Genomic DNA, 26,433 nt, shown 5'->3' with positions numbered 1-26,433 from the left:
CCCCTCTAAAGCCCTGTCCTTATATCTAAGCTTAGATCAGTCACTTATTTTTTTTTTTAAATTAACATTCACATTTCCAGAAAACTTGATTGTCCAGTTAATCCATTGGTTTTGCATACTCTATTTTGCACTTTGCCCCCAGCCTTCAATTATTTCACATGTCTCTGTATAACTCTTAATAGTCATAAAAAAGATACTTATATGGCTTTAAGGTAAATATATTGTTGCTCAATTTAAAAAAAAAATAAATTAGGCCATTGCTAAATCTTGTCCTTACATTTTTCTTCTTATCTTCCTACATTTGGTTTCATGAAATGCATTCTAATAGCCTCCTAATCCCCAAATCAGCTATTACGCACACAGGTTCATGATCTTGCATATACATCAAATAGTAGGACATAAATGTGCACATCCATTAATCCTCTTCTGAATTTCATTAGTTGAGTGATATCTGAAATACCATTATTGTATAGAACAAGTTTAAGCAAATGTCCTACATGTAAAAAAATCCTTCTTTCTGCCTCCTACAGAAAAATAAATCTTGTCTGCATTCCAGCTCACACATCTCAAATCTTTTTGAAGAATGAGCTGAAAGGTTCTCTCCAACCAACTCTGGTCCAGTCACTCAGAATAACCCCATGGGATCCATTCTGCTTATTCATCATCATTATCACAGCGCTACCCTCACTGTTTTTAACACATTCACAGTCTTGGTCAGCTGCTTGTAATTTTGCATATCATGACTAGCAAACCCATCTGAGAGGAGTCCATGTTATGTAGATTCATAAACTCAGCAGAAATGGGTATCTACTGACATAAAATGGACAGCTACTCCATCATTGCTACCATTTAAAGTCCTGAAATATTTAAGTTAGAGCTGTCCAGCCAGCTTTAATATCTGTTCTACCAAATTAACCTTCATTCTGCAGACAGCTCCCAGTGAGCACGAGGGACAGATGCCACATGTGGCATATGTCACGCGAGGTCCCATGCGACTCCACGCATGCTCCCAGCCCATTAATGCTTCTTGCGCCAGTTGTGATTTTAATGCACAGCATGTCTATCTCTCTTCCCTCTTTTGCACCTCAGTAACCTTTCATGATTTTTCCTCAATGCAATAATCTTTATTCAGATGCTTTTGTGTATAAGACTATATAAAGATATTTATAAATCATAGAAAAATCTAAAAAAACAAAGATAAAGAAAAGCATTATAAAACCCTGTCTACATCTCTATCACACTTTTTAGCTGTTAAGAGATAACAGCCTCAGCACATACTACTGATAATAGCTGAAGTATGACTGACGACCTGCTTGTGATGTTTATTCTGTCACCTTTTAAAAATATTTTATTTACAAAAGTATAAATACAGATTAACGAAGAATACAACGCAAACATCGCTAAGCTTCACTTTACACGGCAGCCCACTGAAAAAGAGCATTCTCACTGCAACTGTAGGATTGATGCAGATTGAAATCACGAATTAAATGAAAATACAAGCTTTGGTAAAGAACTTGGCGTTGATCAGCTCTAAGACTCAAAGCTGGGTATTATTTTGCCAGAGAAAGGCTGGGCCTTATGAAGTCTGTCGCTGTCACAGAATAATACAACTGTAAGGCTAAAAAAAAAAGGACTGAACAGATCACCTCACCCGACCCAGTGCAGTGAAGCAGACTGAGTTTGGCTAGAACATGTCAGAGATGCTTTTCTAATTTATTATTGAAAATAATTCAAAGGAAGGAAATTCTACAATGTAATACATACACTTCAGTGTTTTACTATGACACTTGCTTTCATTGGGGGAGATTTTGCCTTGCTAATCTTCAAACTAAATCTTCTGTAAACGAAGCTGAGGTTTTTTGTTGTCCCCTCTCCTTAGAGCCTGAAGTCAGAAAACACTTGTTCACCATCCTCTACATAACCACCTTTTACATACGGAGGACAAGTTATCACATTTCCCTTCAGTCTTCTCTGTTTCAGACTAAACAAACTCAATTATCACAACCTGTCCTTCATTTTCCAAGAAAACTTCTTTTCTTCTTATTGCTTTATTACAGATAGCTGCATACCTCTTGTCATCGTAAAGATCACAAGTTGTGCAGCCAGGGAGAGTTTCACAACCGTGTGCCCACAAGTGTACTAGTGTTTACAAAAAGGAAGAATTACAAGCCATGTCCTCGTCCCCTAAGCACTGTGTTGGCCCACAGGCATGTTGCAGAGCTCATCTGTAGTACCTGGAGCACCCCGAGCACAAGCCAACGTAGCCCGGTGTAGGAGATGGACCTTGTAAGAACTGTGGCAGGGCAAGTGAGACACGCTTGTTGCTGACAACATGACAAAAGGCCTGAGCCAGAGAGAAATACAGCCACAGCATCAGAGAAACAGGAGTATCACTACAAGGATGAAGTGACAGAGCTCGCATCCTCACTTGAGGATGCGGCACGGCAAAGGTCAGCGGGCACTTGGATGCCATCTCCGGGTGGAAGGGAGATGGATCCTTGCTCATGCCCAGAGCCAGGTGATGCTGCTGAGCACCTGATGGCAGCCACAACAGCAGCAGCAAGCGATGGCACTGGCTCTTCCTAGTGCCAGTTCTAGCTGCAGTTACTGATGGCAGTATCCAAGCAAACTGTATCTGGGATCCTTTCATTCAAATTTTGTGCCAGTAACCTGCTAATGAGACTACATGTGGTAGCGTGTCAAAAAATCAAGGTACACCATGTACACCGGTTCCCCTTTGTCCACTGGGCTTTCAAAGACCAGTTGTCCAGCCAAAGGTGGGATAAGTGACAGTAATTTGCTCCATAGTCTTCCCAGGGAGAGAAATGATCCTGCAAGGTTCTTTTCTTCGGCTCGGGAGACAGTTATTATACTTACTGTAACTGCACACTCCTAAGATTCCCCACCCTCTCTGAATTCCTAAATCGAATAACAAAACGTTATAAATTATGCCAATTAGTTCCTAACCATTGGGTGAATAAAGCTGTGCAATCAGAAAGCACACAACTTTTCTGTATATTCTTCAATCTGCTCTTTCCTTATCTGAATTTTACCCTCATCTTTTTAAAACGTATTTTGTCAAGTCAGTAATTTGTAGACTGAAAAGGGTGGAGTAATTCAGACTTTTCTGCACCATTTCTCATTTTCTTCCTTGGTAACACATTCATACACCTCCTTTCTTCTTCATATTCTGACATAACTACAGAACCCTTCTTCTGCGCACTTTTATGTCACAGTGCAGCTCCTTCTGGCCTTTTATTTGTCTGATTTTACTCCGTCATGCTTTACTAACTCCTTTGTACAAATCTTTACTCCTGCTGCCCTGATTTCCACTTCTTGTATGGCTCCTTTGTATTTCACACATCTCTTAAAAGCAGCAGTATACGCTATATGATGCCTCCTATCTGTCCTGCCTGTCTGCAGCCTGTCTTTGTGCCTCCAACACAAACGCCTTCAATGACTGCCAGATCTCCTGCACTCCTCTCTCTCCTGGTTTACTTCCCAGGAGACTCTATACCTATTGCTTTCCCCAGTTCTGCTGCTTAGAAGTTCATTGTCCTTTTTTTACTTCTCACTTCACTCTTTTCTTTGAAAGGTAATGGTTTTAAACTAAAAGAGGGTAGACTTGGACTACATAGAAGAAGAACTTTTTATAATGAAGGTGGTGAGGCACTGGAACGTTGCGCAGAGAGGTGGTAGATGTGTCATCCCTGGAAACACTCAAGGTCACATTGGATGAGACTCTGAGCAACCTCATCTAGTTGAAGATGTCCCTGCTTGTTGCAGAGGGATTGGACTAGATGACCTTTAAAGGTCCCTTCCAACCCAAACAATTCTATAATTCCACGATTCTAAAGCAAGTAAAGTGTAAGGTTGCCAGACAATATTCTGATTAAAGTGAAGGTACTGTACATCAGTAGGTAAATGAGGATTTTAAACATTACGTTACTATGTTTAAATTACCTTGTTCAAAGCACGATAAATGCCATCAGCAGACAATATCATTCTTTATAGGAAAAACGTGTATATTCTGATACCTGCTCATGTCCCCGTGTAGTCACACATCCACATTACCTTGGGGCAAGAGCTTTCCAAAGTATGGAAACTCAAACCATTCTATGATTCCTATCTATCCCTGGAGGTGTTCAAGGCCAGGCTGGATGAGGCTTTGGGCAACCTGGTGTAGTGGAGGATTTCCCTGCCCATGGCAGGGGGGTTGGAACTAGATGATCTTTGAGGTCCCTTCCAACTCTAACCATTCTATGATTCTATGATACGAAATACTGTTGTAGAATGAAATATTTTGGTAATGCTTGTTACTGTCTAGAGTCTACATATGTGGACAAATACTACTCTCACTGGAGCCAATGGTACAATTACACTGGCCTCATGGGAGGAAGATCAAGCCAGAGTATTTCTAAATTGATACAGAAATTATTATTAAACATTGATACATCAGAAGTATACAGATAAAATATATTTCTGTGCATAAGTTAACAATTAATTAAAAAGCCAACACTTAATTGCAAATGGTAGAATTTTATCTCTTGTGATCTCTAAGGAATAAACAATAAACAAAATCTATGCTGAGAGCTAATTGCAAACCATGAACCCACAAAAAGAGAATGAATTAATATATTAGCCTATCATAGGAAACATTATTGATTCTAGTGATTCTATTTCATCATACAGTAATCTCACGGTAGACTTAAGTCTCCTTATACTCACTCTTTCATGTATGAGCACCTATATAACACAATTTAAAAAAACTCAGACATCACAATAAAAAGGATCATAAAAACATGCACTCAACTGGTTCAATAGTACTGCATGCCATAAAATATCAATGCACTCAAGCTATCATCTATTTCATGCATATTTAATTTGGTGTTTTCAACTATTCTCTTTCCTGCTCCCAATTAGTCAAGAAGTCTGCATGTATTAAAAGGATCAAATAAACTTGAAATCTGTGGCACAGTTTCTATTGACTTGGACTTATTTATTATTTTTTTTATTTATTTGCTTGCAGAGAGATTTTGTGATGCAGTTTATCATTAGCCCTCAGAACTTTGTACAAATTTCCTCCTCTTTTTCAGCTTTAACTTCTGGCATTCTGTCACTACTTTTCCTCACCTTCCTCCCTCATCTAAACTTTGATTAAACACCAAAAAAGTCCTGAGTTTGCTTGCTGATCTGCTTTGCAAACAGCTACAGATTATACTAAGCAGATGAAAGATGCTGTGCGGTTTATCTCCAAGGGGAAGATTTTTGAAAAATCTGTACACAATGTAGCGTGAATAAACTATAATTGTGCATACTTCCAGGGATAATAACAAAATCAAATACTTCTTTACACCATTAACTGACGATGTTCTTTAAGAGCTATTTTTCTACAGTTTCTACAGAAGGAGCAGGTCTCAAAGAAAAAACATTTCAAGGTCTTTTAGAACAGTCCTGAACACATAATAGCAAAATTTTTAGAAGAAAAACTGAAATAGCCTTCTGTCTACTGAGAAGACAATAGCCCTTGCTGAACAATTGAAAAACAAAATAGAGGAGGAAACACTGACACTTCATCTGCACCCAATGCATAAAGCAAGCTGCGTGCCATGTTGGAAGTGGATTTTTTTAAAGGATTTTCTCCCAGCACAGTTTGCAGCAGCTGTCCGAATTAACTAGGAGGAATACATAGAAGAGTCATTTAGATGCATTAGCACAGCAAGCAATCTTCGTCTTCTTTTCCTTAACACAGGAAGAGAAACCCAAACCATGCTTTTTCCAAGCATGTTTCACAAATGATAGGTGGCAAATTGAAGCTTTTTTTTTCAAAACAGTCACTACCATTAGATTAACACCAGGTACCTTTTCCCTTAAAATAAATATCAATGTAGAGCTAAAAAGCATTCATTTCTAAAAGACGAGGTGGGGAATTGTAAACAACAGATTAAATGCATGGCTAAAAAGAAGATACTGCAGAGTAGTGTTACCTAAAATGACAGCCACTAGCGTCAGGGAAGTGCAACTTTCAGCAAGGAAACAACTGCACTATATCAGGAATGGTTCCTCTGCCATTAAGCGCACACCTGAACATTTCACAAAGCAATCGACCTAAGTGGCCATTTACCAACCCTGTGCTGCCTCAAGGATGCACAGGAATCAATAACTTCAGGTTTCTGTTCTGAATTATTCATTCAGTCTCTGCACAACAAAAAGCTGCTCACTCTCTAATGCGCTACTGATGCAACACAGTGCAGGATTTTCAATACAGACCTTTAAAACAGCAGTTTTAAAAGCATTTTGTCTAGCTGCATAAAAACCTTCTTGCTTATATGACCTTTAAAAGGGACTTTTGGAGCAACTAATGACTGTGCAGGGATGCTGCCTACTGCTCCCATCACCGGCAGGTTTCTCCCAAAGTCCAGCTAGTCGAGGGTCCCAAGCCAATGTGCACCACTGGGGGCTCCGGGGTGGTGGGGCTCCTGGCCAGTGCCATGGGCAGGACAGCCTCCCCTTTCCAGGGAGCTGCTCAGGCACCCCAGAGTCCAGCACTGCTGCCAAAAGTGCAGTTAAGAATCTCTACAACTTTTTCTTCCACGAAAAGGAAGGAAAGTTACCCTTGGAGGGAAAATTCCTGGGTGTGCCTTGTATTTTCACGTCAGAGCACTGATCTTTCACTAGCACAGTCTCTAGTTGCCTTGCCCTTAGTCCTATTTTCTGTACATCATAATTTCTGATAAAAGAAAACTTCAAGTACTTCAAAATATCCTGTATAATCTCTCAAGTGTAAGATCTGGCACTATAAAAAATATTTTTTAATTGGTTTGAAAAAGGAAATGAATGACAAAGAATTTGTCTGCTTTGACTCCCTTTTCATCAATTTTTTTATTTTCCCACTTTTATCTCATTCTCCTTCTCTATTTCACACTTATCGCATTCTTTCCTTAGGTTTCAGGGTCTGGGATTCAAAGGAATGTCAGGAAGAACTTCTGTGCTTTAGTGGAAGCTGGATTTCTCTTTGGGTGCTTTAGGACCATGCAAACACTACACCAGAATGAAATTCCTTTCTCCCACAAATTTACCTGTTCTTGTTACGTCAGGAGTTACTTACTGCTGTAACAAGTACTAGAATTTAATGTCTTATTCTAACGATAGCAAAGTGAAACACTTGCTGGAAGTTAGGGCAGGTTTAGAGTTGATAGGAGATCTCAACCCCACTGCCACACTACACATCTCCACCCCACCACCACACTACACTGGTATGTGAGTTACTCCCTGGAAGCTCATACCACAGCAGCAAGGAAGTCTGAAGTCCAGTATCTCACCTCTCCAGCCCATATGTCAACAAGAAGTAAAAGATAACATTTAAACTGGAGCCTCACCATCAGACATTAAACAGCAGCCTTAGCAACTGTAATGCTCTAATCAGTCCTCAGAAAACCTGTTATCAATGTAAAAGAAAAACTTCAACATTTCAAAAATGTAGTGACAGCCCACTTGATCTTAAACTGTGGCACTCAAAGAGCTTAACAGTTGAATTTAGCAAATAACCCTTTATGTACCCGTCTCTAAAACTACGTATCTCAAGATTATTTGCAGGAAATATTTCTGCAATTACTATGTTCCCAGTTTAGCAAAGCACACAAATAGATGCCTAACTAGTCAACTGAACTGACAAGGGACTAACCTTATGCACTGGATTTTATACACTATGCACTTACATGCTTTGAACCCAACGCATCTACAGATGATAGAATCATAGAATAGTTTGGGTTGGAAGAGACCTTTAAAGGTCACCTAGTCCAACACCTCTGCAATTAGCAGAGACATCTTCAACCAGATGAGGTTGCTCAGAGCCTCCGTCCAACATGATCTTGAATGTTCCAGGAATGAAGCATCTACCACCTCTCTGGACAAGCTGTTTCAGTGCTTCAACATACTCAGAGTGAAGGACTTCTTCCTTCTATCTAGTGTAAATCTACCTTCTTTTAGTTTAAATCCATTGCCCCTTGTCCTATTGCAACAGGTCCTGCTTAAATGTCTCTGCCCATCTTTCCTGTAGGCTCCCTTTAGATACTGGAAGGCTGCTAGAAAGTCTCCCTGAAGCCTTCTCTTCTCCAGGCTGAACAGCCCCAACTCTCTCAGCCTGTCTTCAGAGGAGAGGTGCTCCAGCCCTCGGATCATCTTCGTGACCCTCCTCTGGACTTGCTCCAACAGCTCCATGTCCTTCTCATGTTGGGGGCCCCAGAGTTGAACACAGTACTCCAGGTGGGGTCTCACAAAAGCAGAGCAGAAGGGCAGAATCATCTCCCTCAACCTACTGGCCATGGTTCTTTAGATGCAGCCCAGGATACGGTTGGCCTTCTGGGCTGCAAGCCCATATCAATGGTTCACACTGAGCTTCTCATCAACCAACACCCCCAAGTCCTTCTCAGGGCTGCTCTCAATCCATTTTGCACCCAGTCTGTACTTGTGCTTGGGATTGCCCCGACCCACATGCAGGACCTTGCACTTGGCCTTGTTGAACTTCATGAGGTTCTCACAGGCCCATCTCTCCCACCTGTCAAGGTCCCTCTGAATGGCATCCCTTCTCTCCAGCGTGTTGACCACACCGCACAGCTCGGTGTCGTAAGGAAACATGCTGAGGGTGCACTCGATCCCACTGTCCATGTCACCAATTAAGATGATAAACAGCACCCATCCCAATACTAACTCCTGAGGAACACCTCTCGTCACTGGTCTCCACAGTGAAAGACAGGCAACAGAGGGCAGAAAGGTAAATATTTCTCAGCCATTTTGGTGTTTGTGGTTACTCAATGAATCCCATAAATACATGAATTAATTAGAAGAATGACAGTAGGCTTCCAGGCCATACCCCAACAAATGATGGTAGCCTGGTAAAAGCATCGTCCTGCTGAGCTAGAAAACAACTCTTTTGAATATACTGCTATAAAGGGATAAAAGTCCAGTACTTTCCCAGGGACAGCAGGAGAATAGGAGATTAATTTAAATGAGCAAGGAAAGAACTCAACAAACAGGGAAAAAAATAGAGAAACAACAGGAGAAAAGAAAAAGAGATAAAAGAAAGCCAAAAAAGAAACAGGGGACAGAAAAAAAGAAATAAGGGAAAGAGAAAGTAAAGAACATAAGCAGGATGGAAAAAAGACAAAAGAAAAATGTAATCCATCCCTGTGCCTGTAGCAAGGGTCCTGTCCACATGCATGGACTGGTGCTTGCCATGATCTCTCATAACTCCTATGATCATCTTCATCCTTTCTACTTCTTGTAGAACCCTACACAGTGACAGATAAAGCACACTGACCTCCTGTGTGTGGAGGAGCAAAAGCACTGCTAGGACACAATTCATGTTCCCCTAAGGTAGTAGATGTCTGAGACACTTAGAAGGTCCTATTCTCTCTGCTACCTGCAAAAGAAGTCTGGATAACTAGCTCAAATAAAACTATGAAGATGCCTGAAATAAGCTAATTCCCACCTTTTTTTTTTGGTCTGCAATGAGCTATTGGCAGTGAGTGGGCAAATAGGAGTCGCATGTATTTAATATTATTATATAATAATAATTATTATTATATGTTATTACATAATAATAAAGCTGAAAACTAGGATTCAAATTCAACTTAATGCATAAACAAGGACAGGTCTACAGACTGCTAGAAATGCACTTATTTTTTTCTTCACTCCCTTCATTATATAGTATTTTCTAAATAGGTCTTTGTGTCTTAGGAGAAAGCATTTGAAGGATTTATTTTCATTTCTATGCCAGTCACTGTCCTAGAAACAATGCTGTAAGAACAGATATTTGACAACTGCATTACCAACCGCTTTCAAACTGAGTATTTCCAAAAGATGAGTTGCTACGTAAATTCCAAGAGAAGAGCTACAGTCAAACTGTATTTGTGTAAGTTATTGATCCTTAACTTGAATTCTAAAGTGGGCTATCTGAGATGAAAATCGAGGTCAGCAATACACACACACACACGTATCTGTATCTACCTCTACCATCACTCACCATGAGAACTATTTGAAGGTGAAGGCCTATGGCCCTTGACCTTGGCAATCAAGTCAAAAGGATTTAGTGTGAACTCTTTACCCCGACTTCCTTACAGGTTTAGAGCCTAAATCTTTTTTAAGCTACTCCCAAGAGATTGACAGCATGGCAACAATGACTGTGCATGTTTTAAAACTGTGTAAAATAATGGTGTATAGAAATATAATTTTCAATACACTACACTTCAATAAAAACAGCCATTGTTTTTAACTTGTATTAAAGGCTTGCTCTCCAAAAAGCTTCAGATAAGCTTTGCTGCATCCCACAGAAAATCAAAACTGCATCTTTAAAATGCATCTTTAATACATAAAAAGATTAGTAGTCTCTACAAACATGGTAACAATTACCCTCGATTAGAAGAAGAAATGCCTGATGGTTAATTTGAAGATTGCATTTTGCTGCCAGAGTACTGGCAATCTTGTAGGTTTTTTTCTTTAAATCTAATTTGTCTGAAGTACTGGACAATCTTACACTGTAAATATGTGGTAAAATCCATAAAAGGAAGGCTGCAGGTCTGCAGCCTCTTGTCTTTTCTCATTAGCAAGGAGACTTCTGCAAGGACATGGGGTCACTCGGGTATTTCAGGATTACGGTGAGGATGTGTCTGCACAGAAGGGGTCATTGGAGCAGCTGTTTCTATGCAGCATGATTCCTTTGGGTCTACCAAATCCACAAAGGAAAACCTATTGGTATGAACAATATTAAAAGCCATTCTGTGACTCCAGACTCACCCTGCCCACAGAAAGGTTGTGTGCTGCACAAAGGCTGATGTGAGGACTGCTCCTGATGGCTCCGTCATGGTGGGAAGGACCAAAGGTCCCCTCTGGAAGAGAGGTCTCTTGCTAAAGACAAAAATGGGACCAACTTCACATCTGGGCATTGTTAGCTCCCTATGTCACACTGTTTCTAAGAGCTACATGGGTTTCAAATTTTTAAGAGATGTGAAACCAGAATCCTGCATCTCCTAAAGGTTTGAAGAGTCAAAAAAAAAAAAAAAAAGTTATTTTAAACATCCCTGAAGAAATTCTCTTCTGCTTTAGTGCCCAATATTTCTCAAATACCCACAACAGCAGCCAGAAGTAGCAGAGAAATAATTGTCACCTCCTAAAAAAACCATATTTTTCTCTAAATATAAATACAAGCAGATCTTTCCAACAGTGTTTGAACATTAAACTCGTTAATTAAATCTCAACTCTGACAGTTTGCTGATACATTTTTATTTAACGTGACTTTTACAAGAATTCAACCTCAGGGTGGGGGGGGAATCAAAGCAAGTTATGTTAAGTAATTATACAATCTGTTTCTCCAGAGAAATGTCTAGGCTAGACAGTTGGCGTTGAAACAGCAGATTAAATTTAGAACTGAAGGGCCATGCAGTGAAGGTGAACTTGCGGCTTTTAGTTCTCTGTTGACTAAAAGCTGTACATGTTAAAATGACGTGCTCTGTCCCTGAGGCAAAGTTCACTGCTATTCAAAAGAAAGATACTGAAAAGTGACTTTCGTCCCAAGAAAGTCTCTATTTCTAATCCATGAGCAGCACGCTGATGCCACAGGATGATTTAGAGCTCTCCTTCTCAAGGTCAGCTCCCTGTCCTCAACATGGTACTCCAAAAAAAAAAAAAATTTTCTCATTTGCCTTTGCTGCGGTGCTACAGTCATGACACTCTACTGCCACAAAAGATTCAAGCTTTGTAGAAAGAAATCATATTCCTTAAACTTTGACTCATTTTAATTTCAAATTCAAGCATTCGAATACATCACCTCGGGATAACAGACAGCAGCACTTCAACCCCCACATGACTCCTCAAAGACAAAATACATGCATAATCTCACAATTTAAGATCTTCCTTATTATATGTAACACAGATGGATCCTAAAATCAAACATTTAGTAAAAGACACAATCACTGCTGTAGTAATCAATCATCCAGGCATGACAGAAATATCAACTGACCTTCATGAGATGCTGATTTATCCATTTTGTGAAGGTCTTCTTTTGAACTTTGTCCCGCTCATCTGGAGGTAAAAAGGAAAAAGAAAAGGGTTTAACAGCTCTACAAATGATGCAGAAGATTTTTTTTTTAGCCTGCAAAAGTTCTGAAACATCCAATCAAAATAGCAGCACACAAATGTTTTTGCTGTATATGACAGCATGTCATGAAAAAGTTTCTTGAGCAGAAGCTCTGGGTGAGTTCCTCCAGGGCAACGGCCCCACTGGTATGTTAGCAGCACTACTATCAAAAATATAACTTCCTAGAAGTCAACCATTCCTTAACCTGTACAAAAAGACGAACTTTTAAGAGCTATAAACAGTACTTATAGCCTCTAAAATCCAACTAGTTATCAAAGTATTTAGCAATAGAAACTGTCTTACTAAATGAAAGCCAGCTTTTTTAATCACTATGCTTTTCGACTGAATTATCATCCTTGTTCCAACATGCAAGGATGAGCTACAGCTTCAGTCAGAGAAAGGACTCTTTTTCCTTTAATCCTCTATAAAATAAACAGGGATGTCCACCAACCCAGATGTGGGATCCAGCCACTACCAGCAGTTTGCTCCCTGGTGTGGCAGTTAGCATGAGGAATTACTCACAAAACACTGAGAAGAAACAATAGAAGCAATAGACTCAGGGTAGGAAAGCATCCCTCTTATAGAGGGGAAGTACATACATGTATTCTAGCGAGACACGTTAGAGAAACACTAATGGCCGCTCCAGCACCACAGTTAAGTCATCTCTACAAACCTATGTATGGTCACTTGCCCATACAACTCCTACGGAGCCCCTTCACAGTCCCTGAGCTCCCCAGAGCAGGACTAGCGGTGCATTAGGACTGGGACCATCTGTGCAAGCCTAAAATAGCGAAATCCCTTAAGACCCTGCACAACAGAACTGCAGCTGTTTCATTGACTCAGGCTGTTTGCAGCGTGGCTGAGAATGAGCAGTGAGCTCAGGTAGCAAAACAAGACCCCTTGTGCAGCTACTGCCATCACTAGAAGATTGAATCAGATCCTGCATTTTACATTAAAAAAATACTGGTTTCAGATTGTTCAAAGGTAATATAAGATTAAAAAAAAAAGAAAAAAAAAACACATGGAAGGTCCATATGCACGGACTTTCAAGTCTCTGGTGTGATATCGAGGTCTTTCAAAACCGCATAAGATCATGTAAGAGCCCATCCTGGGCCAAACTGGGCATCTTAGGCTGTTCCTAACAGCAGTGAGAAATGAGTGTTCAGGAACAAATACAAAACAAGACAAGCAAAAGCCTGTGAAGCCTTTGTATACTCCTCCCTTATGTGACTCACAGACTTTCTACATGCTTATACATATCTTTGCATTTAAGAGTCATAGATTTTTTTCCTGTTATTTTTTTCAATTCTTTTTTAATACACCTATAACTTTTGCAGCCACAGTTCACTGTGGCAATGAGTTCTTCAGGTAGTATACATAGTGCACACACACACATTCATCTCTGTACAGAATAGCTGCTGTTCCCTAAATGCCTTTCCTATGCCACTCAAGATCTTCCAACCTTCTGGCATACGCTTTTTTTCTCCACACTCTCTTATTCTAGTTGAAGACACAAAAATCAGGATTGAGAGACAAACTAAAGAGCAAAGCAGCAGTATTAGAGACACAAAATCTGGCAGAGTAAGAAAATTTTTTGCTATATATACATACACATTTCTCTATAGCCTTCATCTAGTAAGACAGCATTTCCAACACCAGTAATTTACTCTAAGAAGGTAGAAGCTCTGGCTTGATAGATGTATAGAACAGAAAATGTCAGAAATAAAAGAAATTCAAAAATACTTTCACTTTTAACTGTTTCATTATGGGTAGCTGTTTTAAAAGGAACACAAGTTTTCGGAACTGAGAATCTAGTATTTTAGCCCACAACTGTACATCGTGTCTTTTGTCCTAAGGTAATCTCAGATAGTTTTGACTACCGCAGAAGTTTTACTCTTTGGAAAATGTTACCGTGACAACAGTAAAAGTTTCAGAAAATTCCACTTCATTGTACCTTGTTAGACCATGCAGCGACTATTAATTTCAACTCCATTTTCAATTAAACGGCCAACATAAGTAAAAGAAGTGATGCTTATCACCTGTATTCCCTTTAATATATGCATATATTATGCATACACTCGCAGAAAAACTCTGTACGTGACACACACAAATGTGCAACGAGGAGAACTGTCACCTGTCATGTTGCGAAAAACACCAAGGGAAAAAAAAAAAACAAACACAAACAACCCTCTAAACACCACAATAGTAATTTTTAAGCAAAAAATAAAACAATTCCAGAAAAGCAAATGCACACTAGGAGGAAAATGCAGTGCAAGAATATTCAATGCGCTCGAGCTCAGAGCAGAACACACCAAATCAAACCCCTCAGATGAAGTAACTAGAAAACAGGCATCTGACTACGAAAGAAACACCAAACCAAGACAGAAAACCCACTGAAAGCTTCTGAGAGAAGCTCTTTCCACAGTGAGCTCTGCTCTCTCCCGAAGGCAGCCCTGCCAGCCCGGCACCACGCGTTACTGACCCATGCAGCACATTACTTCCACCAGCTTTGCGCTCCAGTCCTTTTCATTTCCAGCAAACTGTCCCATTCTCCCCTTCAAAACTTCAGAGTTTCCTTCCCTTCCAGGAAAAAAAGAGAGCCAAGGAGCGACCAGGGCTTCTCCTGGCTGACAGAAAATAGCAACTCCCCTTTTTTTAAAAAAAAAAAAAAAACACAACAGGAGCAAACAGCCCATCTGCTGTTACAGCAAGCAAAATTGCAAACCCTCTGGATTTAACCCATAATAAAAAGTAAGCTAAGCATCTATGTTTCTTTCTTTTGAACTTTTAGGTGCACTAATATGCATTTGAGTACATATGTTGAGCTTTTCAAACCAGGAAGTCTATTTTTTTTTTTTCCTCCACCAGCAGTGAGTATCAAGCAAAGAGCGTCACTACGAAACGAGCTGCAGCAGTGCTGTTTATGCCAAGGTAATTTAAGAATACAGGTGAGGCAGAAGCTGTATAAAGAAAACATCTTCCTAGATCATCTCATCTGTGGATCATGACAATCAATCCTCAACGGTTAATTAATCAACTTGAGCTTCTCTGCTTTCACCTTTTATTGCAGACATTATTCTGATATATCAGACATACAAACTGAAAGTCTCTTGTCGTAACAGATAGACATCTACCTTGTGAACCTACACTACAACGTGGGAGCAAGGCACTATGCATCTAAAGAGGCTCCAGACTAGAGAAATATGTACCTAAAAAGCTGTTGCCACAACTAAGGTACCACATTGCGTGTTCTTGTAATTCCTCAATCCCAAAAACAAATTCAGGGGCCAGATCCTCCTAACAACAATGCCCCCTTCCATAAATCCCTATGACTTGTATGGATCGTGGTGCCTGCTAACTAGACCAGTTTCTCAGGAGGATGGGTTTCCATGGATCCCTATCACCTTGTATGGATTGTGGTCCCTGCTAACTAGACCAGTTTCTCAGGAGGACAGGTTTCCTACCAGAACTACATCAAAGGTGACACGTGGCATTGATGCCCCTTGAATGGTCTCCTGGGGAGAAGCTGCTGAGTGGTCCTCTCTGCCTGAAGACAACCTGACATCATCTCTGAGCAACAACGCCAGATGCCACCAACTTGAACGAGCAGAATATGGCGTTTGTCTCCACACTTGACATGAGGAACAACAAAAAGAGCACAGGAGTATAAAACCCTCGTTTTCTAGATGGGCTGCAAATTTCTGCACTACTTTTTTCATTCTAATGGGGAAAATATTCCAGTTCCTCCACCTAGTGACAGACTTGAAAAAATAATCTCCGTGTCTTAGGAAGCTTTTTGCATTGCTAAGTTAGGTTTGCTTCTCTGCCGGTATTTGTTTGCCTACATGAATGGCCAGATAGGCAACAGGTTTTTCTACATTCGTCCAGGTATTCACAAAAGCCCTGATAGGCATTAATCCTTACTCATGTATAAACGCACTAATTTTTCTGCACGTATTGTTGCTATTTCCAATACCTATTTATATTAAAGTCAAAAAGCTGTGTTAAAAGAACATTATTAAGGTTTCAAAGTGAAGCACTCAAAAGTAGAGTTAAAGAAATTAAAACTGGCTCTGAAACCTTAATACAATCCTCTTGGAAACATGCCCTATGATATTTAACTAAATGATCATTTATTATTTTTTATGAGACTACTGTCTACTGCACAGAAGACACGCCACTCATTTAAGGACTTGTTATTCAATAACGTATTTCATGTTGTTGTTGAACATAGAGCACCAAACCTATTCATTTATCATTTTTCAAGCTCCGAAAACAAAATTCATTTCAAGACTGGTTTTGCTCCCAGTATTCCTAACTATAGTGATCGAGTGCATAGTACGGATTAATCTCTTATTCAAAACTCCTAGGAAGGGAGGGAAGTATTATTCCCATTTTGAAGAGAAAGGAAGAACAGAAAAAAGACACTATCGAGCAGGTACTAAGACACTAAAATCCAATTTTTCAGCAAAGTCTTATGTTCAAAGGTTAGTTTTCATCAAGTTCTGTTGCTCAGCACTTCAGCAAACTAGACCCTGGTATCTCAAACGTCTCGCTCAGAGTGCAATTAATATACGATTTCTTGCAAAAACATTTAGTTTATGACACTTATCCAGAATCATAAAGCTATATAAGAAATAGGGGACAAATCCAATTCTCCAGTCAGTGCTGAAACATCTTCTCTAAGAGGCCTTCCGCTTTGTGCTTGCAAACTCAACCCTAACTTCTCACATGCCTTCCACATCTATACCAATTATTCATTCTCACTGATTAACTAAGAACCAGGGGACATTAAACAAATCTATCAGCATCTGAAACAGTCTCTAGGAAGGTAAAAATTGCAGTTCAAACAAGTTGAGTTTGGAAAGTTAAAACTACAGGATTTTCCATAGGGAAAGGTTGAATAACCTTATTAACAGGTAACCTACCAGCTTTCATATCATTAGTGAGTATTCTTAATTATAACTGAGTTTAAAGCACTCCTACCTGTAGGCCTTGTGCATCAGTGACGACTATTCAAAACAATGATTCTGTGAAACCTACCTCTGCTATGAAGAACTGGGATTATTCCTGATCTTGTATACTATTCCACAAACTTAAAAATTAATAAACTAAAACTCTAGCATATAATACAGTAAAGTGTATGAGTACAGACCAATGCTATGAACTGTGTGCTATTGCATCAAATTTTCATTAAGACATACAGCATACAAAATCCTACACACTTCGGTAATGACTTTCAATAATAATTAAAAAAAATATATCTTTCTTGCTATAAAAATATCAAGGTTGAATTAGCATTCACGTTTCTAACAAGATGATAATAGCTGTGGTGAGATCTTGTAAAATGCTAAAAAAAATCTGAAAAAATAAACTTAAGGACCTCATATGTGGATTTCTGTATCTCCAAACCCACGACCATAGTCGAGAGAGACACTGAGTCTGCAAGCGTTAACAGTTCCAGGACCTGCTTTTGTGGCATCAACATCTACTTCACGATAAGAACTACAGAAAAACTGGGAACTTCCGGGTTATTTTCAACAGTTTCAAACTTTACAAAAAAAAAAAAAAAAGATTACTTAATTTAGTCACCTGGAACTACAACAGCAATATACATTTAGTGTTTGTCATCAACAATTAGCTTCTAGAGGCTAAAGTATCTCTACTAAATTCTTGTTATTTTCACCCTCAAAAGTTCTCAGTGAACATGACAGTCTCCTCACAGTCACTAGCCCACCTGACAGCCCAACTTTTTCTTAGGTATTTGCTTTCTCTAACCGACTGTATTTTTCTACAGATAGTACTTTATGTTTTATATTTCAAAAGAATACTTCATGCATATAATGTTGCTATTCTTACATCAGTTGTTCTTGAAGAGCAGATGTTTGTCAAACTTAAAGTAACATTTCTATTTTACAACCTTTGTAATTCTCTTAACTTGATCAGCTTTCCCTTGGATTTATGAAATAGAAACTCATAACGTTTCTTGTTTATGTCTCTGTTGGTGCTCACATATCTGCACAGCCCAGGGAATAGCACTAGCAGTTTGCAGGAGCTTGCCTTGGAGACAGCATCACGTTACTTCTTTTTTCAGAAAGACTGAATGGAGGCCTTGTCAGCCAAATACAAGAGACAGACTGGTAAGGTACAGACTTTAGAATCAAGAGAGACAGTAAGGGCATGGAACAAGGGACAGACACAGTCCACAAGTGAGAAGTAAGAATTAAAAAAAAAATAACATATATATGACATTGTCTACCTGGACTTATCCAAAGCATTTGATACTGTCCCACACAACATCCTTGTCTCTAAACTGGAAAGACATGGTTTTGATGGATGGACCACTCGATGGATAAGGAATTGGCTGGATGGTCGCTCTCGAAGAGTTGTGGTCAACAGTTCAATGTCCACGTGGAGGCCAGTGACGAGTGGTGTTCCTCAGGGGTCAGTACTGGGACCAGTGCTATTTAACATCTTTGTTGGAGACATGGACAATGGGATCGAGTGCACCCTCAGCAAGTTTGCAGATGACACCAAGTTGTGTGGTGTTGTGGACACGCTGGAGGGAAGGGATGCCATCCAGAGGGACCTTGACAGGCTGGAGAGATGGGCCTGTGAGAACCTCATGAAGTTCAACAAGGCCAAGTGCAAGGTCCTGCACGTGGGTCGGTGCAATCCCAAGCACAAGTACAGGCTGGACAAGGAACGGATTGAGAGCAGCCCTGAGGAAAAGGACTTGGGAGTGCTGGTGGATGAGAAGCTCAACATGAGCCGGCAATGTGCACTGGCACCCCAGAAAGCCAACCGTATTCCTGGGCTGTATCAAAAGGAGCGTGGCCAGCAGGTCGAGGGAAGTGATTCTGCCCCTCTACTCTGCTCTCGTGAGACCCCACCTGGAATACTGTGTTCAGCTCTGGAGTCCCCAACACAAGAAGGACATGGAGCTACTGGAACGAGTCCAGAGGAGGGCCACAAAGATGATCCGAGGGCTGGAGCACCTCTGCTATGAAGACAGGCTGAGAGAGTTGGGGCTGTTCAGCCTGGAGAAGGCTCCGGGGTGATCTTATAGCAGCTTTCCAGTACCTAAAGGGGGCCTACAGGAAAGCTGGAGAGGGACTTTTTACAAGGGTGTGTAGTGATAGGACAAGGGGCAATGGATTTAAACCGAAAGAGGGCAGATTTAGGTTAGATATAAGAAAGAAATTCTTTACATTGAGGGTGGTGAGGTACTGGAACAGGTTGCCCAGAGAAGCTGTGGATGCCCCATCCCTGGAAGTGTTCAAGGCCAGGTTGGATGAGGCTTTGGGCAACCTGGTGTAGTGGAGGATTTCCCTGCCCATGGCAGGGGGTTGGAATTAGATGATCTTTGAGGTCCCTTCCAACCCTAACCATTCTATGATTCTATATACATATAAATAGTTAAGGAGTCTAGATAACTAAATTTGGATAAGAGAATTCAGGATAGACATAATGATGGGGTTTCATCTTGTTGGAAGAATTATCAGAAAAATCAAGAAGCAGCAGAATAGACAAGGATTCTCACACAAAGGATATATCCTACTATTTAAGAAATGCAAGCAAAAATGAATGCTGCTAGGCAATCATTAAGTAAGGGCACAAACTCTTGAAATGAATTGTCTAATCGAGGCTCACTTCTTAAAAATGGTGAAAACCTAAAACCCTGTTTTAAAGTCTTATTTCATTCAGTTAAAATTCCTACATTTCTCTTTCTCTCTTACTGCTCATTGCCATCACTTCCTCCTCTGTGACAAGCTTCAATTCCAACTCATCTGGCTCATGGATGTGAAGTTGCAACGACCACTGACATGTTCCATGAACACACAAAGGGGTATGAATGATGGTACCACTGCATACGTGTTTTTTTTTTTTTATATACGCTCTTGTATATATAAACACAGCTTGTCAGAGAGAAAGATAAGGCACATAGTGTTTCTTTCTCACTATGTTACTCTCAAATGTCTGAAATCTGGAACTGAGGCAGTGCCACCAAGGAAGTTAGGTTATGTAGGAAGAATATCCATCAGCAATCAGAAAAAATCCAAGGGAAAGTGCTGACGCCCAAAATATTTATGTTTAAACCCTTTAAGAAAAGCTTGTATTATGTGCTGGTGTTCCCATTACTGTTCGCAGTATTTTTAGCCACAAACTACCCAAGGATGGGAAAAGTACCACTAGATCCCCCTCCTACTTCTACCAAGGCATCCACAACCAGCTGCTGTCAGAGGAGAACACTGGTGAGGCAAAACTCTGGGCTTCCTCAGTATGCCTCACAATCAACTGCTACCCTTAACAAATAGAAATATTTGGCAATTGGCATCATCTGACCTGTATTTTTCCAGAAAATGTATCCTGCTCAATTACTGCCTCCTCTGACAAGGACTGCATTGATACAGCAAGGTTCTTTCAAAAGAGTGGCACCTCTTCTTCATCCTCCTATCAGGCAAGCCATCAGCTCTTACAAAACTCGATCTTGTATGTCATGTCAGATCATATATACACATAGCTATGGAAGTGACTCAAATGTACCCCTAACCTGAGCTTTGCATTGTTAATTTAAATAGCAATTAAATATGAACTTCAGTTCAGGTCTTAATTTTTCTGGTTGCTCCAATCATTCTGTAAAGAATTTAAGTCTCTCCACTTCAGTTTCCTCTCCTCTGAAAAACAACCAAACTTCTTACGCACTGCGGTGAAAGGTCACATGTACAGCTGGTCTGATTACGAGGATGAATCAGAATAAAAGTTTTGCCCATTTATTCTAAAATCTGATGCCTTCTTCATGCTCTATTGTTATTAAACTGTGGAGTAGATTCATGAAGAGCTGAGGATGAACCAGAAATTATGTTTTTTACCTGGAACTACAGTCAAATAAGACCAAACTCAAATAAGGCCTCACTGAAGTTAACAACTAACCTTTATTAAGCCCTATTGGCTTCCATGTCATTATGGTTCAGCCTTCATGACATAAAAACAATCAATATTTAGGATCTGACTCATTTTTCAAACAGGGTATTTTTATTTCTCTGTCTTTCACAAAATAGTACTGCAAATTTTACTTGCCAGATCATTTCTATGGGTATGCATTTAGCTATAAAAACGAAAACGTTCTCTGAAAAATGTTCTTTAAAGAAATGAGCAATGTAACTTGTAGTCACAATGTGAATGAAATTTGACAACAGACATAAATGCACCAAAGACTGAGAAGTGTTCAATTTTATAAAAGTTGCAGGAAAAACATACTAAAGATGACAAAGATTGAAAATAAACTGGGAAACTTCAGGATTTTATTTTGCATTACATTCAGTCATCCTTTAAGTGAGCCTCCCAATGAAGTTGTCTTGACTGCAACAGCTGCAAACGGAGCTCAAAGACATCATCCTTTCATCTGGGTTTTCCTTAATGCATGTTTGTTCACCCAACTCCACTGACCCACTTCAGCAGCTTCCCAGCCTTGCAAGTGAAGCAATGAAACAATACTGGAGATTAATTTGTGGAGAGAAGACTTCAAACACTACAAAAGTTTAAATGTTGTGTTCAGGAATGATACTCATCTTTGAAACTCTGCAACTCTTCATAACTAAGTATCAGGATCATCTGTTTGATTAATGTCTATTTATTGAAATGGATAGAACAGACCACAGAATCTGAAACTAAATTGCTTTGATATGTTAGCAGTATACTTGCAATTACACTAAAAGGCTTACAAAATAAAAAAGTCTTTAGTCACATGTAAACTGTTTTATTTGCTGTCACTGGCTCTTGTAAAATGCTTCACAAAACAGTGTCCTGTCTGAAATACATCGCTACCCGGCCGTAAAATGAAATGCCACATTTAGACTCATATCCCCAAAACAACACTAATTGATTAGATGGGTTCAAATACAGAGTCAACAATAAAATCTAACATGAGTTGCACCATCCCCTCCAGCTGTACACACACTAGATGTTCATGTATTGTTTCTTAAACAAAAGACCCAATTCTGTATGCAAACAAGTAAGCTATGCAAGATAAAGATCCAGCAGAACTCCATGAATCAACCAGGAGAAGACTTCTGTGGAGTCCAAGGAGCTCAAGTTGCCCACATGGCTGGGGTACACTTGCCTCCTGGTCCCAAGGGAGATCTCAGGCTCCTGCTGAGGAACACTGGACACTCTTTAACAAGTTACTTTGGCTAACAGTAGTAAAATAACTGTACCTGGGAGCAGGAATTAGTACTCTGGTCCTATGAAGACCTAGGCTGTTGCATCTAAACTCTTCCCAGTTTCCCAACTAGCTGCTTCCCAGGTAGATCAGATCCCATGTGACAGCATGAATGTCAGACATGTTTGAGTGTAGCATCAACATTCATAATTCAGACTGATATAGATTGATCTCAAAAGATACTTGCTGAAACAGAAAGACAGAAGACATAACAAAGAATATTGTTCTCTATTACCACCACAGTTTGCTAGAAAGAAAATAAAATTTTTTTATATTTTTGGAGGTCAGAGTTTAATCCTAATTGCAGATGAAGGAGTAATCATACTTTGAAAGAGCTATGACCACCTCAAAAAATCAAAATAAAAACCACATGCAGATAAAATCACCAAAAAAACTTAAACCATTAGATTGACTGGCTCATCATTTAGGCTTGTGATATTCTGTAGTGCACTGCACCTCAACTCTACAAACACACGAAAACATGAAACCACAACAGGCATTAAATAAATGCTTTGTGCCCCGAAAATATTCAAAAATTTGCTAACTGCACACCCATCTGGCTAAAAAAGAAACTGCACTCATCAAATTCTCACTTGAACCTTTTTCTGCCACTACTTTCCATCTATGCTTGAAGCAGGATGAAGAATTCAACTGGTCTGTGCCTGAAACACGTGGGAATACTCAGCTGCATAAAATCTCTGCAGGTTTGCCTAGGTTTACCATACTACATAGAAGATGCTATGTATATCTTCAAATGCTGGAACAAGAACTATACTTCTGATATGATTTGCAGGTACATGATTTAATGATACCCATACCTCTATGGAAGAAATATTGCTATTTGTGTGTGCACATACATCAAAATCAAGATGAACCCAAGGGAATCACTTTGTATTAATAGGATCTTGGTCAGCCAGCACTTTGTAACATTACTGTAGTAAGCAGCTAACTCACACCTAATCGGAAACGACAAATGAAATAAGCCCAAAAAGTATTTTTCTAGTGTCTTCCAGTCCCAGCAATAAGCACGCCGAAAGGTTTAGAAACACAAATCAAACGAGCACCAGCCTCTCAAAGTTTACAGCTGAAGTATAAAACAAAGAATCAACCACTGATAAAAAGGGAGGAGAAATACAATGAAATAATATCATTTTCCTATAGGGCTGTTCCAGTTAAGGAAAAAAAAAAAGTGATACGGCATTCAACTTTCTTATTGAGGCTAACCAAAGAAAAGTAATTAACCAATTCAGATTAACTAAAGTAATGTAGAAAATATGTCCTATGCAGCACTATAGATCTCTATGTCTGGTTCTTTTCTGACCAGAAAAATCACTCCTGGGTAAGTACAGCACTAGCACGATATCCTGTGAACAAAATTCCTCAAGCTCAGTGACCTTCTCACACATTTCCTTTTGTGCAGCCCTCTCCCTCAAGCCCAACAGCAGGACAGATGCTTAACATTATTACAAAGAGCCCAACAAAACAGAAATCCACAGATAGCAGTGAGCATCACTGAAAAATACTTTTTTTCCAATCTGATTCAGTATTTATTTGATTTATGCTTTTCACAGGAGAGAAAAGACCCATGTGAAAATGTCACATCCAGCTATCAAGACAGGGAAAACTTGCGCACAGTCCAAAAAACGATCTCAGCAGACATGACACTGCTGTGAGGCATATCATAGCACCTCTTGACTTGTGGCTGTATCACCTTTTTACATTATCACCTCAACCAGAATTTAAAGTTGTTTTTTTTTTTTTAATAAGAGATCACTAAGTTTTGATAAAAATGAAAAATGAGTTTCATTCATACAATGCCAGATGACAGCTTACATATTTTAAAGTGTTGAAGCAAATTTTAACACAAATCTGGTACTGGAAAGATGTGCCTAGCCAAAGAGCAAAAGGCTTATAACACTAAAGCCTTCTTCATCAATCCAGTGCAAACTCAGGTCACAGCAATAAGCAGCACTGCACTAAGAAAACTGCAGTCGTTTTCCCCAAGCCCCCCGCAGAAGTCAGTGGAGATTTGCACCGACTCTGTGTATTTCTATCCTCTGATCAAGTCCTGCTTCGCTTTTCACATTCTACCTTGGAGAAAAAGCAGACGGATATGTTCCAAGAAACCCACAGAAAGGTCCTGAGAGAAGAAAAGGAGACCCAGAACAGCGTTCCCTTTGCAAACTGTTCAGCCTTTGAAGTCTTGTGCTTGCAATGACTGTACTAACTCCAGACTGTTGCACGAAGAACGGGAGGGAGAGCCACAATGCTTCCCTGTGACACATGGCAGCCCCTGAACAGCATGGTTCACATTGCCATTTCCTCAATACAAGCTAAGACTATGAAACTTTAATGCAGTGTACAAAGTACACGAATATACTCACAAGCAGATCCAAGACAGCTTGAAAACGGGGGACAGAGGCAGAGATCTGTGACGCTAAGTTTGGCTCATTCAGTAGGTTCGGCACTCCCTCTCATCTTCACACACTTTAATACATTTGCATTAAAGAAGATTAATTCAGTTTACATGTGGTGTCAAGCTAACCGAATAAGAATCGGAATCACTGGGCGTTAAAAAAACAAGGATCTCACCAGCCGATGTTTACACCACAGCGTATATGATACTGCTCCTCATTCATCTCTATCAGCACACTCACCCATTGTTCTCCTTTCTATCACATGAACAATAAAAGATTCTCCCCCACAACAAAGAAACGTAAAAATAACTACTAGGATGTTTTCTGTGTCACAGGAAGACAAAGAACACACACACTCTGAAACTACTATCAGACATTCACAGATTTAATGCCAGCTCACATAAAAAAAGTGATTAAAATATTAAAATAAAAAGTATTCCAGCCTGTTTAATAATACAGTATTTAAAGTATTTCAGCCAATTTAATTTGAAGACTTGGCCTAAAGAACACATTTTATTTATAAAACAGGCCTACAGTAATTTGGAAATTTCATTGATCACTTTCCTTGATTACCACACAAACCCGGAGTCAGAGTTCAGGTGTTTCAATGATTTTTCAACACAATTTTGTGTTTCACCATAAACATCTACAGTCTTAATCCACTTCACAAAGGTATATTAACAAAGCAATTTTTTCATTCATGTAAAGAGAAAGCAGTTGATTGAACTGTCATGCTGAGATATGCAAAATGATGTTGAGTAGGAAAAAAGGAAGTTATTTACTTGAAGAATGAGATGTGACTGCTTTTCAAATATAGTGTGGCTATACAGAATATGCAGCTGTACAAACATCTGGAAAAGCAGCAGAAAGCAACTGGAAACTGCATGTGTGTTTAACAGCACGCTGGGGTGGAATCTACCTAGGCAGGCAGGTGACCCAAATCATCAAACCATCTTTTCCCATCTTAACTTCTTATTTGAGATGTCGGACTGCCTAAAGCACGCAAACTTGCCGAGCATCTAACCAGCTTCGGCATCAGCCCATTTAACGCAGACTTATCATACATATTCATGGTCTGTATCAAAACGTACCTCCGCCTTTAACTTTCACAGAGAGCTGTGAAAGCTTAGTATGAGCTTTGGAACGATCACAAAATTCCTGCTCTTTATGAAACAAACACTCTACCTACACAAATAAAGAGGTAAACCACATAATTTCTCTACGTGGCTACACTGATGCTATTAAGTAAAATGTAAGAGCTGTGAACTGAGGATATAGAGAAAGGAATAACAGTGCTAATTTAGTCACATAAAAATTATCTTGAAGTAATTATCATTCTTTTTTAATTTCCACATGTAAACAATGAATTAAAATTATACATTTCACTCAATGATCTGTTTCCTTCCCATATTCATGGCAGCATGTATTAAGAAAATACAGTATCATTCGAGTTCGAGCCACTCAACGATAACGATGCAAAAATGATTTATCAAGTCCTACGACAGTACTTATTCAAAAGGAGTCAGTGAGGATAATGTTAGAGTAGATACCTGTCTCCATTAAACTTACTAACCACCTAAATACCCCTTCCCATCTGATCTAACTGCACTGTCAGAGCCAGTCTGCCAAGAATTTTACTCAGCGGTGCAGGCACCAAGGCA

General features: G+C 39.6%; 1 protein-coding gene across 1 annotated transcript in view; it reads right to left on the bottom strand.

Moving 5' to 3' along the window:
* Positions 1-26,433, bottom strand: part of DST (dystonin) — a 316,005-nt gene that overhangs the window by 203,637 nt on the left and 85,935 nt on the right. Inside the window, 1 exon segment of the mRNA XM_086608314.1 lies at positions 12,017-12,078. Coding sequence (XP_086464440.1) covers positions 12,017-12,078 — 62 coding nt within the window.

The sequence above is a fragment of the Tauraco erythrolophus genome, chromosome 2, assembly GCF_009769465.1.
Source record: "Tauraco erythrolophus isolate bTauEry1 chromosome 2, bTauEry1.pri, whole genome shotgun sequence".
NCBI lineage: Eukaryota > Metazoa > Chordata > Aves > Musophagiformes > Musophagidae > Tauraco > Tauraco erythrolophus.
The sequence above is the reverse complement of the archived record's forward strand: the minus strand, read 5'-3'. Positions and strand labels throughout refer to the sequence as shown.